General features: G+C 51.4%; 1 protein-coding gene across 1 annotated transcript; it reads left to right on the top strand.

The window, feature by feature from the left end:
* The first annotated feature begins 1,300 nt into the window (after positions 1 to 1,300).
* Positions 1,301 to 13,243, top strand: WNT2B (Wnt family member 2B). Its single transcript, XM_047083011.1, has 5 exons — positions 1,301 to 1,488; positions 7,186 to 7,406; positions 8,452 to 8,729; positions 9,385 to 9,649; positions 13,014 to 13,243. The coding sequence occupies exons 1-5, from the start codon at positions 1,301 to 1,303 to the stop codon at positions 13,241 to 13,243; spliced, it is 1,182 nt and encodes a 393-aa protein (XP_046938967.1).
* Positions 13,244 to 14,055: the final 812 nt, after the last annotated feature.

The following is a 14,055-nucleotide window of genomic DNA, read 5'->3' as shown; positions in this document are numbered from 1 at the left end:
CCCACCCCTTCCTGATTTACCACGCCCCGGGGCGGTGTGCAGGGGTGGGATGGGTGACGGAGGGGGTGAGGGAGCAGTAGGGAGGAGGAAAGGCGACGGAGAGAAATGGCTCCGGGTCTTCCACTCTCAGCAGGACCCCCACCCTGGCCTCTGGTTCGGGAAAGCCGCCCAGCTGTTTCTGATTCTTTCCTGCTTGCAGCCCCGCCCGAGGGGGTGGGGGACCGAAGCACTGGGGTAGCCGGGAGAGACTAAGTTCTGCTCAGCCGGGGCGGTAAAGGGCGGGGAGTCCTTGTCCGGTCCGCAGGTGTGCCCCCTCTGCTTCTGCCATCGATTCCCGGTCCACAGTCCAGAGGGGAGCATCGGGGCCGGCGGGCGGGCGTGAACCAGGTCTAAACATTGTTTGCGTGCAGGGGGTGCGGTGGGCAGTGGGTCGGAGGAACGAGGAGCAACAAGCCCTAGATGAGAGAAGCCCCTACCTGAAGCCGACTGCCCAAAGAGCCCCAGTTGGCAACGTTGAACGGGAGTTAAGATCCTCCCGCAACTCCCCGTGACAGAGGTTCTACCCATTTCACAGAAGCGCAAGAACCGAGAGAGGACCGAGGAAATGAGTGCATGCTCAGTGGCTCAGCTCCGGTGTCACTGCAGGTTAGAGAACAGAGGGGAAGTGTCTGCGGCCCCCTCACTCTGCGCTCCTGGCCATCACCCACAGAAGTTAGGGTTGCCAATTGAAGGGCGCTAGGACCCGGTGGCGCTGCGTCGGCCAGGATTGGGCACTACGGGTTCTGAAGGGCTCCCCCGCACCCCGTCGCGGCCCGCCCAAGCAGGTGAGGGCGCGGCGCGGTGCTCCGCGGAGAGCCGAGGGGCGGAGGGGGCCGCCACACCTAGGGCGCTGCGAAGCGCCCGGGGCTGGCGCGGGCGGAGCCGCCCAGAGGGCCGCGCGTGTCCCCGGCCTCGGCCCCGCCCCGCGCCGTCCAATGAGAGCCCGCGGCCGAGGGGCTGTCCGCACACACTCTGCCCGCAGCCCTACTCCGCGCCACCGACCCCCTGACACCGCGCCCAGCGCCGGGGCAGCGCGTCCCAGACCCGGGGCTCCGCGCGCCGCCGTCGGCTTCCGGAACCGGTTCCCTAAGCCCCTCTCCGGGACCCTGCGCCCCGGCTCCCGGACTCCGGGTGCCCCTGGGTGCCCCGCCGCCGGGCCCTATGGCCCCCCAAGGGGGTGAGGTAGGAGCAGCCTGAGTACCCCGAGCCGGTGCCCCGTCCACGCCCCTCCGGGTCGCGCGGCGGGAGTCATCGGGGAGCTATGCTGAAGCCGGGTGGTGCGGAGGAAGCCGCACAGCTCCCCCCTCGGCGCGCCCGCGCCCCTGTCCCCGCGCTCCCGCCAGGACCCGCGGCCCCCGACGGCTCTCGGGCTTCGGCCCGCCTCGGTCTTGCCTGCCTGCTGTTGCTGCTGCTGCTGACGCTGCCGGCCCGCGTAGACACGTCCTGGTGGTGAGCATGGCTCTCGGGGTGGGGAGGGTGAGGCGCGGGGTCAGAGGCCGAAGGCGCCCAGAGGAATTACGCAGCTCCTGGCACCGGCTGCACAGGAGACCAGGCTTTTGCTTCGACGGAGTTAGAGACGATCCGAGCCGGACTGTCACTTAAGTCTCGGAGTAGGGGTGGGGGTGGATAGGTGTGCTGCTGACCCAGTGAGGTGGGCCCTGGGTGTTTGGAGCAAGGACGCCTGGTAGTCGAGGCTTTCCAGATTCCCTTGTGCTGTGCCCCATTTCAGCTCTGACTTAGGGGGAATGCTACCTTCCAAGTTTTTCTCAGGGTGGATTCAAGAAACCAATCGTCCATCTGGGGCCTTCAGTGGCCCTCCAACAGAGCCCCCTGATCGCCTAACGTCGACCCCCCCCACCACCCCGAGGTGGAGAAAAGGGCATTTGGTGAGGGCGGACGAGGCTCTCTCTAGTCTACCCCACCGGGTAGGCAGTAAGACTTTGGTGTTCACACTATAGCACCCAGCGCAAGGTTTAGAAATGGAATCAAAGCAAAAATACTCCATTAACTCTCACAATTAAAACAATTTTGCATAATTGCATAATTTAGGCGTTTGTCTTCAACTTCAGCTTTGAAGATGTCACTTCGAACCCTGACATCCCTCTCTTCTTCCTTTTTCTTCCCAGATGACCCTGTGTCTCCCATCTCTTTCCCGTCCAAGAACTAGTGGCTTCTGGAGGCGCAAAGCATTGAGACCCTCCCCTCAGGTTTCTTGCAGGCCTTAGACTCCAGACACCTCACAAGAGGGCAGATGAGGCAAAAGGCATTAAAAACCCACTGGATATCTGCTCTTTTCTGAATCCCCCCCTGCACCACCCCCAAGCCCTGGATGGCATTCATCCTTTTCTCTCAGGAGAAAGCTGCTCTCCCTCCTCCCCCACCCTCTGGGGGGCAAAGGGGGGAACTGAACTGAGAAAAGACAGTCTTCTCATCTTTCCTCTTCACTGCCCCCCCCCATCAAACTGGCTTCAGACTGCACTCTTGCCCCTCCCTACCCAAGCAGTGCCCCCTTCCTTTCCTTACTTTGCTCCTTCCTCCCTCCCCTTTCCCACCACACAGAGTGGTCTCTCCTCCCCTTGCACCCTGTGGCTTTTCTCCTCTAGACTTGGAATCTTGGCTAGGAAGGGTGAGGGGTAGCTGGCTGAGGGGCCAGCAAGCTTGGGCTGCAGATTCCTATCATTTCAAGATGCGTCGCTCTCCATCCCCAATCTGCCCCCCCCCCATTTTCCTGTTTCAGAAAAATCTCTCTTTTGGATCTTTTTAATCTCTGCAGTGTTGGGGAAGGCAAGGGGGGGTGGTTTGTTCTGGATGGGGGAGAAGGGAGGCCCGTATCTTACATCTGGCTTGAAACATTCTTTTAGAAAGGGAAAGAGAAGAGGGGACAGAGGAGAAAAGCCTTTCAAAGTTCAGAGGGAGATCAAAGCCATCAGGGACTCAGTTTGGCTGGGGACTTGTGTGTTCAGTGGCCGGATGGAGAGACGATGATGTGACCACAGTGCATCTTTACCCACCCCAGATAGCAATTTGCTTTTAGGGACTCTTGATTGCTTCTTACCAGTTTGGGAGGTAGTTTTGGGGGCCACTTGGTGTTTAGGTGAGGAAGTGTCACTCTGATAATTGCAGCATCCTGGTAGTGCTTCCTAAACACCCAACTAGGGTGTTTCCTGGTCCCCAATTTGTCCCTTGGCTACTCCCTCTTCTTTTCCTTTCTCCCTTCTACTGCTCTCACCCCCACGTGGTTCACATTTTGGAAAAACTCTGGGTAGAAGAGCCAGAGAGGGGGCATGCCAGTGATACAGTGATAGGGAGGGACTCGGCAGTCGCTGTGAAAGGCAGCAGTGGAGCCAGGGTGGGGAGTGGGTGCAGAGGTTAGTTCAATCTCCTTGCCTCACACTTGTTACAGCTGTAGGCCCCAGATGCCTGCCTCAGTGGTCATCACTTCTGAGATACAGTGGAAAGCTGCTTTCTAAAGGCAGGTCAGGCCCCCAAGGTATCTCTCTTTCCTTTAGGGAAAAAACCCAGCAGGATTGATACTCTGTCCAAACCCTGGAAGAGATGCCTGTTGACCCTGTGTGTGTCCGTGTTCCACTCTGGAGCAGAAGGTCATCACTATCACCAGCTAACAGTCTGATCGTCCCCCCAGCCCTTCCCTTACTCTCCAGTCACTCCTTCCCTCTCCCCACTTCTAACTGGAGGAGGAAACAGATGGTCTCTTCTTAATCTGTGACAAACAGAGCAAGAAACAGGGGGCTCCTCGCATGTGCTTCCCTGTTCCATTTTGCATTCTGCAGGGGGCTGGATGTAGGGAATCCCGTGAGCAGGACATCGTGCATAGATTCACGAAGGGAGAGGAACAGAGTTGATGTCATAATAAGAGCATTATTGTCACCACCACCAACTGCCATTCAATGAATCTTTACTAAGCTTTGGACACTATAACTAAGTACTTTATGAGCATCATCTTCTTCAATGCCCAAAGTAATCTGGTGAGGTAGATACTATTATTTTCTCCATTTCACACATGAAGAAAGTGAGGGCTGGGAGGGGAGTGGTATGAAACTTGCCCAAGTTCACACCAATTTTGGAGCTAGATTGCTCTATTCCTGGTTAAGCGTTGTATGCCTCTCTTGTTCTTGGAGTGAAAATGAGCTTGGACTTTGGAGTCAGATATCCTTGGTTCACACCTGGCTCTCCTCTGACTAGTCCTGATGGACAGAGTGGGTATTACCACTTAATCTCCCTGAACCTCAGTCTCTTCATCTGTAAAATGGAGACCTGTCTCATAGGATTTTTGTTTAGAAAAATGTTTCGTGAACTGTAAAGTACCATATAAATGATGTTGTATTAAGAGATTCAGGGAAGGTAAATAGTTTTATTCCTGTGTTCAAAGCCCTGTGTGGGCTGGGCTGAATTGTGTACACTAGGGACTACAAGAGGGGAAATGAAAAGAGCATCCCTGGCCTCATTAAAAAGACACAAATATAAAACATCTGCAAATAGGCTGGCAATGTCAGCAGGAGTAAAGCTGTAATTGAAATGAAGTTTATGGCTGGCTAGGGGGAAAAGAGAGTTGGCGGTAAATCAGAGCGGTTAGGTGTTTATTCAACAAACAGTTATTAAGTATCTACTATGTGCCAGACACTGTTCTAGGTTCTGGGGGTAACCAAGTGAACAAAACAGACAAAAATCTCTGCCTTCATGGAACAGGGTGTCTGAATCACCTCGTGATGTTGGTGAAAATGCAGAATCTGATTCAGTACGCCTGGGGTGGGGCCCAAGGCTCTGCATTTCTAACAGATCCCTAGATGATGCCCATATGGCTGTTCTGGGGACCACACTTTGAGGAGCAAAGGGCTAGAGTAAGGTATGGGTCACTTTGTCAAAGGAAGGGACGTGAATTGGTCAAAAGCAGGTGAAGGGAGCATTCTGGGGCAGGAGGCTGGGAAGGAAAGGAAAACTTCTGAAAGGGAAAACAGAGCTGGAGTCAGGGGCATCTCTCCCCCTCTTACCAGCCAATGAGATGCAAGGTGCCTTAAACATCTCTGTGCCCTAACAGCTGAGTTCAGTGCTTGGCACATGTAGGCATTTTGCAGGCGTGTGTTGAATTGAGAGGGGGCTAAGGCTCAGTTGTATTGGAGCCCGCCTCCCCCACCAACTACAAGGGGCTGACCACTAGCCAGCAGGCAAGTGCCCTGCTCTTCAGAATCACACCAGTTGGGGCACTTAGTGCAGCTACTTAATGGGGTCTGGGTGGTAGTAGAGGAACGTAATTATCTTCCTGTCTTAGGTACTAAATGTTCCCACGCTCAGTGAGGATGTAACAAGAAGGACCAATGTGGGCTGCAGCAGAATGGATTTAAGTCATACCACAGGAAGGACTTATTGCCAGAGTTTGGCCTGCCTCACTCCAGACTGTCTCATGAGGGCTGGATTACTGGTCTCCCATTCCCATCCAACCCCCCTCTTTCCAAGCCCCAGTAAAAAAAACAAACACCCATTGCTTAGAGTAGTACTTGGGCCGAACTGGGGAAGCAAAACGGTGGTGAGACAGGGACGAGCTCCAACTGCAATGGTCTTGATTCTCCAAACAAAGCACCGCGGCAGTGGGTGTAACTCCAGGCTGTGCGTCAGGCGGCCTTTTCCGGCCTGGCCCAGCCCGGGGTGTTTATTTTGTTTGTTCCTGGAAGCTATTGCCCTGATGGACGGTGCTGCTGGGGACGCTGATTCCATGGGATTTGTCAGTGGTGGGCCAGCCCTCTCACCCCTCCCCCGGGGACAGATGGGCCCCATCAGCCCCGCTGAGCTCCAAAAGAGGCAAGCATCAGCCCTCCTTGAGTCTGTCTGACTTGGTGTCACCAGCGGTGATCTAGTTTGTGGGTGAGGGCCAGGCACAAGGATGTGGGCAGGGCATGGTGAGGGGACATAGAGCCCAGGGCGGTCCAGCTTTTCCTCTCTCCCCACTGGCTGCCTTCTGTTCCCCTCACCCACTTCTAGGCCCATTTTGGGATCTCTCCCAAACCACAGGCTCATTCACAGCCCAAACCAAATCTTTTCAGCCCGTAGCAGCAACTGCCCCCTTTGACCCCCACCTGTTCAGAGAAAGAGAGAGAGGTATCCATTTGATGTGTTAGGATAGGAGAACAGAGAACTCCCAGAGGGCCAAGGAAGGTGCTAGGTGTTGGAGAGACAGCAAGGGAGTGCAAAGTGGATGAATGGGTCAGATCTCATTTAGTGACCTCATGGAGAGAAGAAGCTAAGAATGTTCGAGTGAAGAGAAAATACTGAGAAATTTGAGAGTGACTCTAGCAACCCACCTAACTTTTAGTAGCCCACCCCAACTGATCTTCTTAAAATTGTTTGAATTGGGCAGAGTGGGGACTGGAATATGGGGAGTGTCACCCCCCTCGCTTTATCTTGGCTTTGGCTTCCCACTGCTAACAGCCCTCTGCCCAAGCAGGTTCATCCAGGACATCATGCCTCCAAGACTCATTTGTTAAGAAAGGCTGTGGAGCCTGGAAATGAAGGGTATAGGGAGGAGATTTGGGGGTGGGGTCTTCCTCCCCAAGACCTCAGGTTTGGGAGTAAGGAATTTTAGCTACATGGGTCTGACTAGAGCTGTAAACATGACTCAAAATTGCCCACTGAGTCTCTTCCCACTGGTCCCTCCCTGTCTCCATCCTTCCTCCCCCAAACTATGTCTTCATGGACAGCTACGAAGGACGTGCCTCTTACATGTGGGTGTAAGAGTGTTGTCTCAGACTCTTGTTTTGTTAGTTTATTTTTCTCTGAGGCTCTTAATGTTTATTAAATAAACAGGGAATGGATTTGTGTGACATGCCCAGGGCTTCTACGTATGTGACACATGCCTGGCCCGTGTTCTGGGAGTGTGTGTCACTTGGACCTTTGGCTGGGGAGCGGGTGATGGTGAGAGACCACTCAATTACTCTCTGCAACTGTGTAACCATTTCTCCAGGCTTGTGGGGAAAGCTGTACCCGTTGGCCTCAGGGAATGTGGGTTGGAGGAGGGGAAGGAACCTCTTCAAGTTCCGAATGCCAAATCTCTCCCCTCCCCCTCCCCTTCCTTCTCCCCCTCCTGAGGCAGGAAAAGGGCCAGGATGCTCTGACAGGGCCATCTCCACCTTGCAGGTACATCGGGGCACTGGGGGCCCGAGTGATCTGTGACAATATCCCTGGTCTGGTGAGCCGGCAGCGGCAGCTGTGCCAGCGTTACCCAGACATCATGCGCTCGGTGGGCGAGGGTGCCCGAGAATGGATCCGAGAGTGTCAGCACCAGTTCCGCCACCACCGCTGGAACTGCACCACGCTGGACCGGGACCACACTGTCTTTGGCCGTGTCATGCTCAGAAGTAGGGAGCTCTTCCACCCTGCTCCAACTGCTTCCCTGTCTGTGCCTGGGGTGGCAAGTGGGTAGGGTAGGCATGATCCTCCTCCCCTCTTGGACACACTGCCTCATAATCAGATAGACAGTTGAGGGCAGTGCCCAGGATACAGTTGGGAACAGACCCTCAGTACCTGAGATATGTAGGCAGGTACCCCTCTAAATGTTGGTGTTGCTGGGATGATACACAAAGGTACAGTGTCCCCTGCCACCTCCATGTCTCGTCTTCCCTCCTCCTTTCCTCCCCAACCCCAGTGTGAGGGTTTCCACGCACTGTAAGGCTGAGGACTAGGACGGCTGCTCTGTACTCACTGCCACCATCACTACCCTCACCCCAACACTCCCAACATCACAGTAATGGCAGCAAGGGATAAACAGAAAGGTGATATGTAAATATTTGGAGAGTTGGTGGCTTGGCCCCAGCTCAGCAAAAAAGCTAAGCAGAAGTGAGACAATAAACTAGGAGAAAGGGAAGGAGATGCGAATCGGGAGGTGTCTGGGGGACAGGGGTGATGAGTCATCAATCCCTGAGAGCAGGGTAAGAAGGAAGCAGGCCCTGGAAAGTAGCAGGTCTCCCCAAACAGGCTAACCCCTGGGCTGGGGTCTCTATTGTAGGGGAACTGTCCAGCAGAGTAGGTCTGAAAAGGCCTGGAATGTGGACTGAGGCAGGCTTAGCTGAGCTAGGATTGGCACTCGGTGGGAGGGGATGACTCACTGTGAAACTTTTCAATGGATGGATCCAGGGAGTTTGGAAGGAAGCAAGAGTACAGGTCAGCCCAAGAGGTCAGATGTACAAAGAAGCGGATAGAGAGTACTGAGGGCCGAGGGGAAGAGGTCAGATACTCTGGGGAATGCTTTTGGAAGGGAAGGCCACCTTGAAAAAAGCAGGTGCAGGAGTTGCTCTGGGAAAGACAAGAAGAGAGGAGGTTTCAGAGTGGGGGGTTGTGTGGGCAGAAGACAGGGACAGACATAGGCCTCTTTGCAGAAATGTACTTCTACCTTTCTCTCTCCAGGTAGCCGGGAGGCAGCATTTGTATATGCCATCTCGTCTGCAGGGGTGGTCCATGCTATCACTCGTGCCTGCAGCCAGGGAGAACTGAGTGTGTGCAGCTGTGACCCCTACACCCGTGGCCGACACCATGACCAACGTGGGGATTTTGACTGGGGTGGCTGCAGTGACAACATCCATTATGGTGTTCGCTTTGCCAAGGCCTTTGTGGATGCCAAGGAAAAGAGGCTTAAGGATGCCCGGGCCCTCATGAACTTACATAACAACCGCTGTGGTCGCACGGTCAGTACTCATGTCTGTGCATGTACGTCCATATCTGCTGGGGGTGACCAGTACGTGTGATCACGGAGTGAATGTGAAGGTGGAAGTGCTGAAGGCTCCTGGATCACTTCCAGTGGCCCCAACCCCCACGGGATAGGAGTAGTGAATGCAAGGGAGCTTGGGAATGCCTAGATTCAACCAGGCTCATAAAGTGTCTTCACAGATGTGGAAAGTAGGGAAAGAAAAGAAGGGAAGTAACTTTTTAAGAAGGGGAAGGACCACTTCCATAAAGACTGAGGAGGATAAGAACTTGCTCTGGGCAGTTCACTGGTTTCTGAGCACTGCCAATGTGCCTAGTCCTGTGCTGGAAAATGACATGCTAGAGAAGCAGAAGGCATGGCACCTTAAACTCTAAGAACATGTAAAAGTAGGGCATGTGATGGCAAACTGTAATCATGAACAGGATCCTGTGGCTCTGTGTTTGAACACACTATCGTGGAAAGAAAGCACTGGTGGTCTAGGGAGGATTCATGGAGGAAAAGGTTCTTGAATGGGTGGGTTCTGATGGGGAGAGAACCCACTGTCCAGCCTAGGCCAGATGTCAGAGCACTCATGCTTGTAGCCCTAAGGATGACTGAAAAGTGCCCTGACCGGCTGCCTCTCCCTCACCTCCCAGGCTGTGCGGCGGTTTCTGAAGCTCGAGTGTAAGTGCCATGGCGTTAGTGGCTCCTGTACTCTGCGCACCTGCTGGCGTGCACTCTCAGACTTCCGCCGCACAGGTGATTACCTGCGGCGGCGCTACGATGGGGCTGTGCAGGTGACAGCAACCCAGGATGGCGCCAACTTCACAGCAGCCCGCCAAGGTTATCGCCGTGCCACCCGGACTGACCTTGTCTACTTTGACAACTCCCCAGACTACTGTGTCTTAGACAAGGCTGCAGGTGAGTAAGGAAAGCAGGTAAGGACAAGGAGCCCCAGTTCTTGGTGCAGGCACCCCTGGTCAATCATAGTCTGTTCAGCCACAGGAGTTAGGGAAGTGGTACTTTGCGAGGCATCAGTCTCCTCTCGATGTGAACGTCTTATAATAAGATTGATAATGAATGCTTCAAGCCACCAGTCCCAGTGCTACCCAAGCAGAGGAGAGGTCATTTCTCACTCTTTTATATCCCCAGCATCTGGGGTACAGTAGGTATTATTCAGGGATTGTTTAAATGAGTCACCCGTTTTCAATACCAAGCAATGTATGGGCTGTACACAAGCATGAAGTGGAGGAACCCTAAGTCTCTGACTCTTTATGATCTGGCTAAAGAAATAAGATGTAATCAATTGGTGGACATATGCAATTGCAGAAGACACAAAGCTGGAGAAACCAAGAAAAGCTTATTGGAAAATGTGGAATTTAAGCAATTTCTCGAAGTGTAGGGATCACCTGGACAACCTAGAGAGAAGAGAAGGGCAATAAGCAGAGTGGTAGGTGGGAAAGTACATGATTGTTCTAGGAACCGAGAGGTATGATGAATCTGACTGAGTGAAGGTTTGGGATGGGGAGACTAGAGGTAGAAAGAAAGGTGAGGATCAGACCATGAGTGGCCTTGAAAGACTATATCCAGTGTGCTGCCACTGAAGATTCTACAGTGGAGTTGGGGAAGCAAGGAAAGAGATCTCAGTAGGGCTAACCACTAGCAGAAAGCAGCAAATTGTTTTTCAATCTGGTCCAGATATTTGTGGTGGAATTCTTGGGGATGCTGGAAAGTGATATGTTATTGCCCCCAAAGAGTAGAAGTCACCATCTTGGCTTGGCTCATATTCCAGGTTCAGACAGGTTAGACTAGGAACAACCTTTAGTGCAAAAGAACTGCTCTCCCTCTGGTTACTATCATGGGCTTGCAGGCTCTTCTCTGAAGACTCAGCACTCAGGACTTGGGTGAGATAGAGCCAGGAACCACAGCTGTCTTTGGTTCTGTTTGTTTTCAGCCATCACTGTCATTCCTGGAGAGTCAAGTGGCTCGGAGCAAATCTGGGCATAGAAACAGGGTGGGGCTCCACCTAAGTAACACAGAAAGTAGTTTGTGCCCTTTGGAGGGTGCTAGGAGAAAAGGAGTTAAAAGAGCCCTTTCTGATTCTCTCAGTGATTTCCTGCCACTAGGTATGTTTTCTTCCCACGTGGTATAATTCAGAGGACTACTCTCTGAATGTCTTGAAATAATTCCATAGCAGCCGAGGTATAAGCCTATGCTGTTATACCTAAAATGCACCTTTGGGGAAGGATCTTTGGAGTCAGAAGGAAGGGTGAGTCAGATGTGTTGGTTTTTCTTGGAGGCATAAAATTAAGTCTCATAAAACCCAAAGTGGGGCCTGGAATTCAAAGGGTGTAAGTCATCTCAGAATCGAGTATGGAGCCACAAATTTCCACCAAAGCAGTCCTGTCCGGTGGAGCTCTCTGTGATGACAGAACTGTTCTACATCTGTGTTTTCCAATAGATAGCCACTTAGCCACATGGGATTACTGAGCATTTGAAATATAGGTATTGTGCCTGAGAAATTAAGTTTTAAATTTTAGTTAATTTATAACTAAATGACCACATGTGGCTGGTGGCTATAACCTGGACAGCTCAGCTCTAGAGTATAGAAGAGGCTTTTGGTGCACAAAAGGACTTAAGATCCAGCCCTTGGAGTTAGAGGAGAGTAACACACATAGTAGAACTAGTTAGCCCACACTCTGGAAGAGTGGCCTCTAACAATTTTGGATTGCGTACTCTTTCATTAAAAAATTACTTGAGGGGGGCTCCTGGCTGGCTCAGTGGGTAGAGTCTGTGACTCCTGAGCTTGGGGGTCATGAGTTTGAATCCCACGTTGGTTGTAGAGCTTACTTAAAAAAAGGAGTACACTTATGATGAAAAAAATAAAAAAAAATTATTTGAGCATGTACCTCTAATATATAGATATTTACTTTAAAAAGATACCTATGTTCCACTGTATTGATATGTACTTTATAAAACATACAAAGTAGGGATTTTAAATTTATGAGATAAAAAACAAATGTAGAAGTTCTAAGATCTAGCATTTTCTTTTTTTTTTTTTAATTTTTTTTTAATGTTTATTTTTGAGAGAGAGAGAGAGGCAGAACGTGAATGGGGGAAGGGCAAAGAAAGAGGGAGACACAGAATCTGAAGCAGGCCCCAGGCTCTGAGCTGTCAGCACAGAGCCCAATGCAGGGCTCGAACCCACTAACCATGAGATCATGACGTGAGCTGAAGTCAGTCTCTTAACCGACTGAACCATCCAGGTGCCCCTAGCATTTTCTTTCCATATCGCAGTAGGGTGTACAGACTACTGCAAGAGAATCAGTCAATCTGTTCCCCTTCCTCAACCTCCAGGTCAGTCCCTGTCCCATCTCTGGAGAAGGGTTAGAATAGACAGATACTTTATAGGGCCCATCCCATCCCAAATTCTGTGTTTTTATATCTGTCGGCAGGATCTCTCTTGCTAAAGTTGGTCAGAATGAAGTCCTAAGCACTCTCTGTGCAGGGGGATAATATCATTCCTACCCTTCAAGAGTTCCTACTGTAAAGGGTAAGGCAAGGGATATTCTGTAGCAATTCCACAGGGATATGCCTCTGGGCAGTCACACTAACCAGTTCACCTCCTCATCTGAACAGAGATGATAGATGTAACAATCCACTGAGTTACATGCTATTATTATGCCTATTTTCATATGAGAAGATTAAAGCCTAGAGAGATTAACTACCTTGTGAAATCACATAGCTAAGATGCGGCAGGCCTGGAACTGAAACTTGAACAATATGACAATAAGGCCCATGCTTTTAATGGCCATCCTATATTACTTCCCTGTATGGTACAACTTAAAATGTAAACTAAGGACCAAAATACTAACAAATGGTAGCTGGATCAGAGTTGTGGCATGACTTCTTGGAAAAGATAAATTATAGGCTAAGTTGTTTTTTTGTTTTTTTTAACTGTTTAGTATGGAAAACTTCTAACACAGAGAGCCCTTACCCAGCTTTAACAGCTAGGAGCATTTTAAGGCTAGGTTTTGAAGGAGACACAGAGATGTGTATTGGCAGGGACGGCATAGTAGGTGAAGTCAATGGTCTTTGGGGAGCCTTTATGGTGGGAAGAAGCCAGAGTGGTGCAAAGGGAAGTAAGGAGATGGTCATTTTGGCCAGTTGGGCATATTTTCAGGAAAAGGGATTCTTTATGGTTTCCTCATGAGGATGTGGGTAAGGGAACCCAGAGCAGCTGAAGTAAGAGGTAACTTGGTTCTCATTCTCTTCCCCAACCCAGGTTCCCTAGGCACTGCGGGCCGTGTCTGTAGCAAGACATCCAAAGGGACGGATGGTTGCGAAATCATGTGCTGTGGCCGAGGGTACGACACAACTCGAGTCACCCGTGTCACCCAGTGTGAGTGCAAATTCCACTGGTGCTGTGCAGTGCGGTGCAAGGAGTGCAGAAACACTGTGGACGTCCACACTTGCAAGGCCCCCAAGAAGGCAGAGTGGCTGGACCAGACCTGAATGTAGAAATACCTCACTCATCCCTCTACTTCAAAACTCCTGGCTCAAAAGCACAAGATCTTTGCATGCACGCCTTCCTCTACCCTCAGCTCTGGGCTGCTACAGTTTCTATTTAAGGACTTGGAAAGCAATCCAGAAGGACTCTGGTGTCCTGACTGGTTCCTTAGCCCTGGGAAGGAGTTGACAGGGGATGTAAGAAACTGAACAGCTCCCTGACTGCCCCCTCTGGAGGTTAGAAGGGAGAGGGGAAGAGGTGGGGGTCTTCAGAGTGATATAAGTTGCACTAAAGCACATGGTCAAGGCTCATTTTTCCTTTCCTTTGCACTGGCTTCCTGACATTTCTTGTGTGTGCAAGAGGAAGGGTACCTGGAGAGAGCTTCTTTGTGTTCCTACCTGACTAAGGGTAGATGGGACAGAGATGGAACCACATCTCTTCCCTGGGTCAGTTTGAGCAGACTGCCTGGTACCCCAAAAGAAACTCTCAGGCTACAACCTTTTTCCATTATCCCAGAGCCTGGGATTCCTAGGTAAGAGTTAGCCGTAGTGGACAAGGTTCCATTCACATGCTCATAGGTTTATAAACTGCTGTATTTTGTAGGGGAAAAAATTATATAACTATACAAACATACATTCTCTTCCAACCTCCCTCTTCTTTTCAACCTATATCAGATAGCACTGCCCCTTGCTCACTTGCTGCCTGTTCAAACCAAGTGGCATGTAGTGGTTCTTATGCCTAATAGATCACTAGAATACCCTGGAACACTCCTGAGAAAGAATAATTTAGTAAGCCTGCCTAGGCCTTTGGGGTTTTA

Source organism: Lynx rufus, unplaced genomic scaffold, assembly GCF_022079265.1.
Source record: "Lynx rufus isolate CCGP_SWC_20201006 ecotype Redwood Valley unplaced genomic scaffold, mLynRuf1.p SCAF_2, whole genome shotgun sequence".
NCBI lineage: Eukaryota > Metazoa > Chordata > Mammalia > Carnivora > Felidae > Lynx > Lynx rufus.
Note: the sequence above shows the minus strand (reverse complement) of the source record. Positions and strands in the feature narration are given on the sequence as shown.

Excerpts from the sequence above, each read along its gene's own strand:
- WNT2B (XM_047083011.1), top strand. The coding sequence starts at position 1,301 with ATGCTGAAGCCGGGTGGTGCGGAGGAAGCCGCACAGCTCCCCCCTCGG. Across the intron at positions 8,730-9,384 it reads ACAACCGCTGTGGTCGCACG|GCTGTGCGGCGGTTTCTGAA; the intron begins GTCAGTACTCAT and ends CTCACCTCCCAG. Across the intron at positions 9,650-13,013 it reads TGTCTTAGACAAGGCTGCAG|GTTCCCTAGGCACTGCGGGC; the intron begins GTGAGTAAGGAA and ends TCCCCAACCCAG.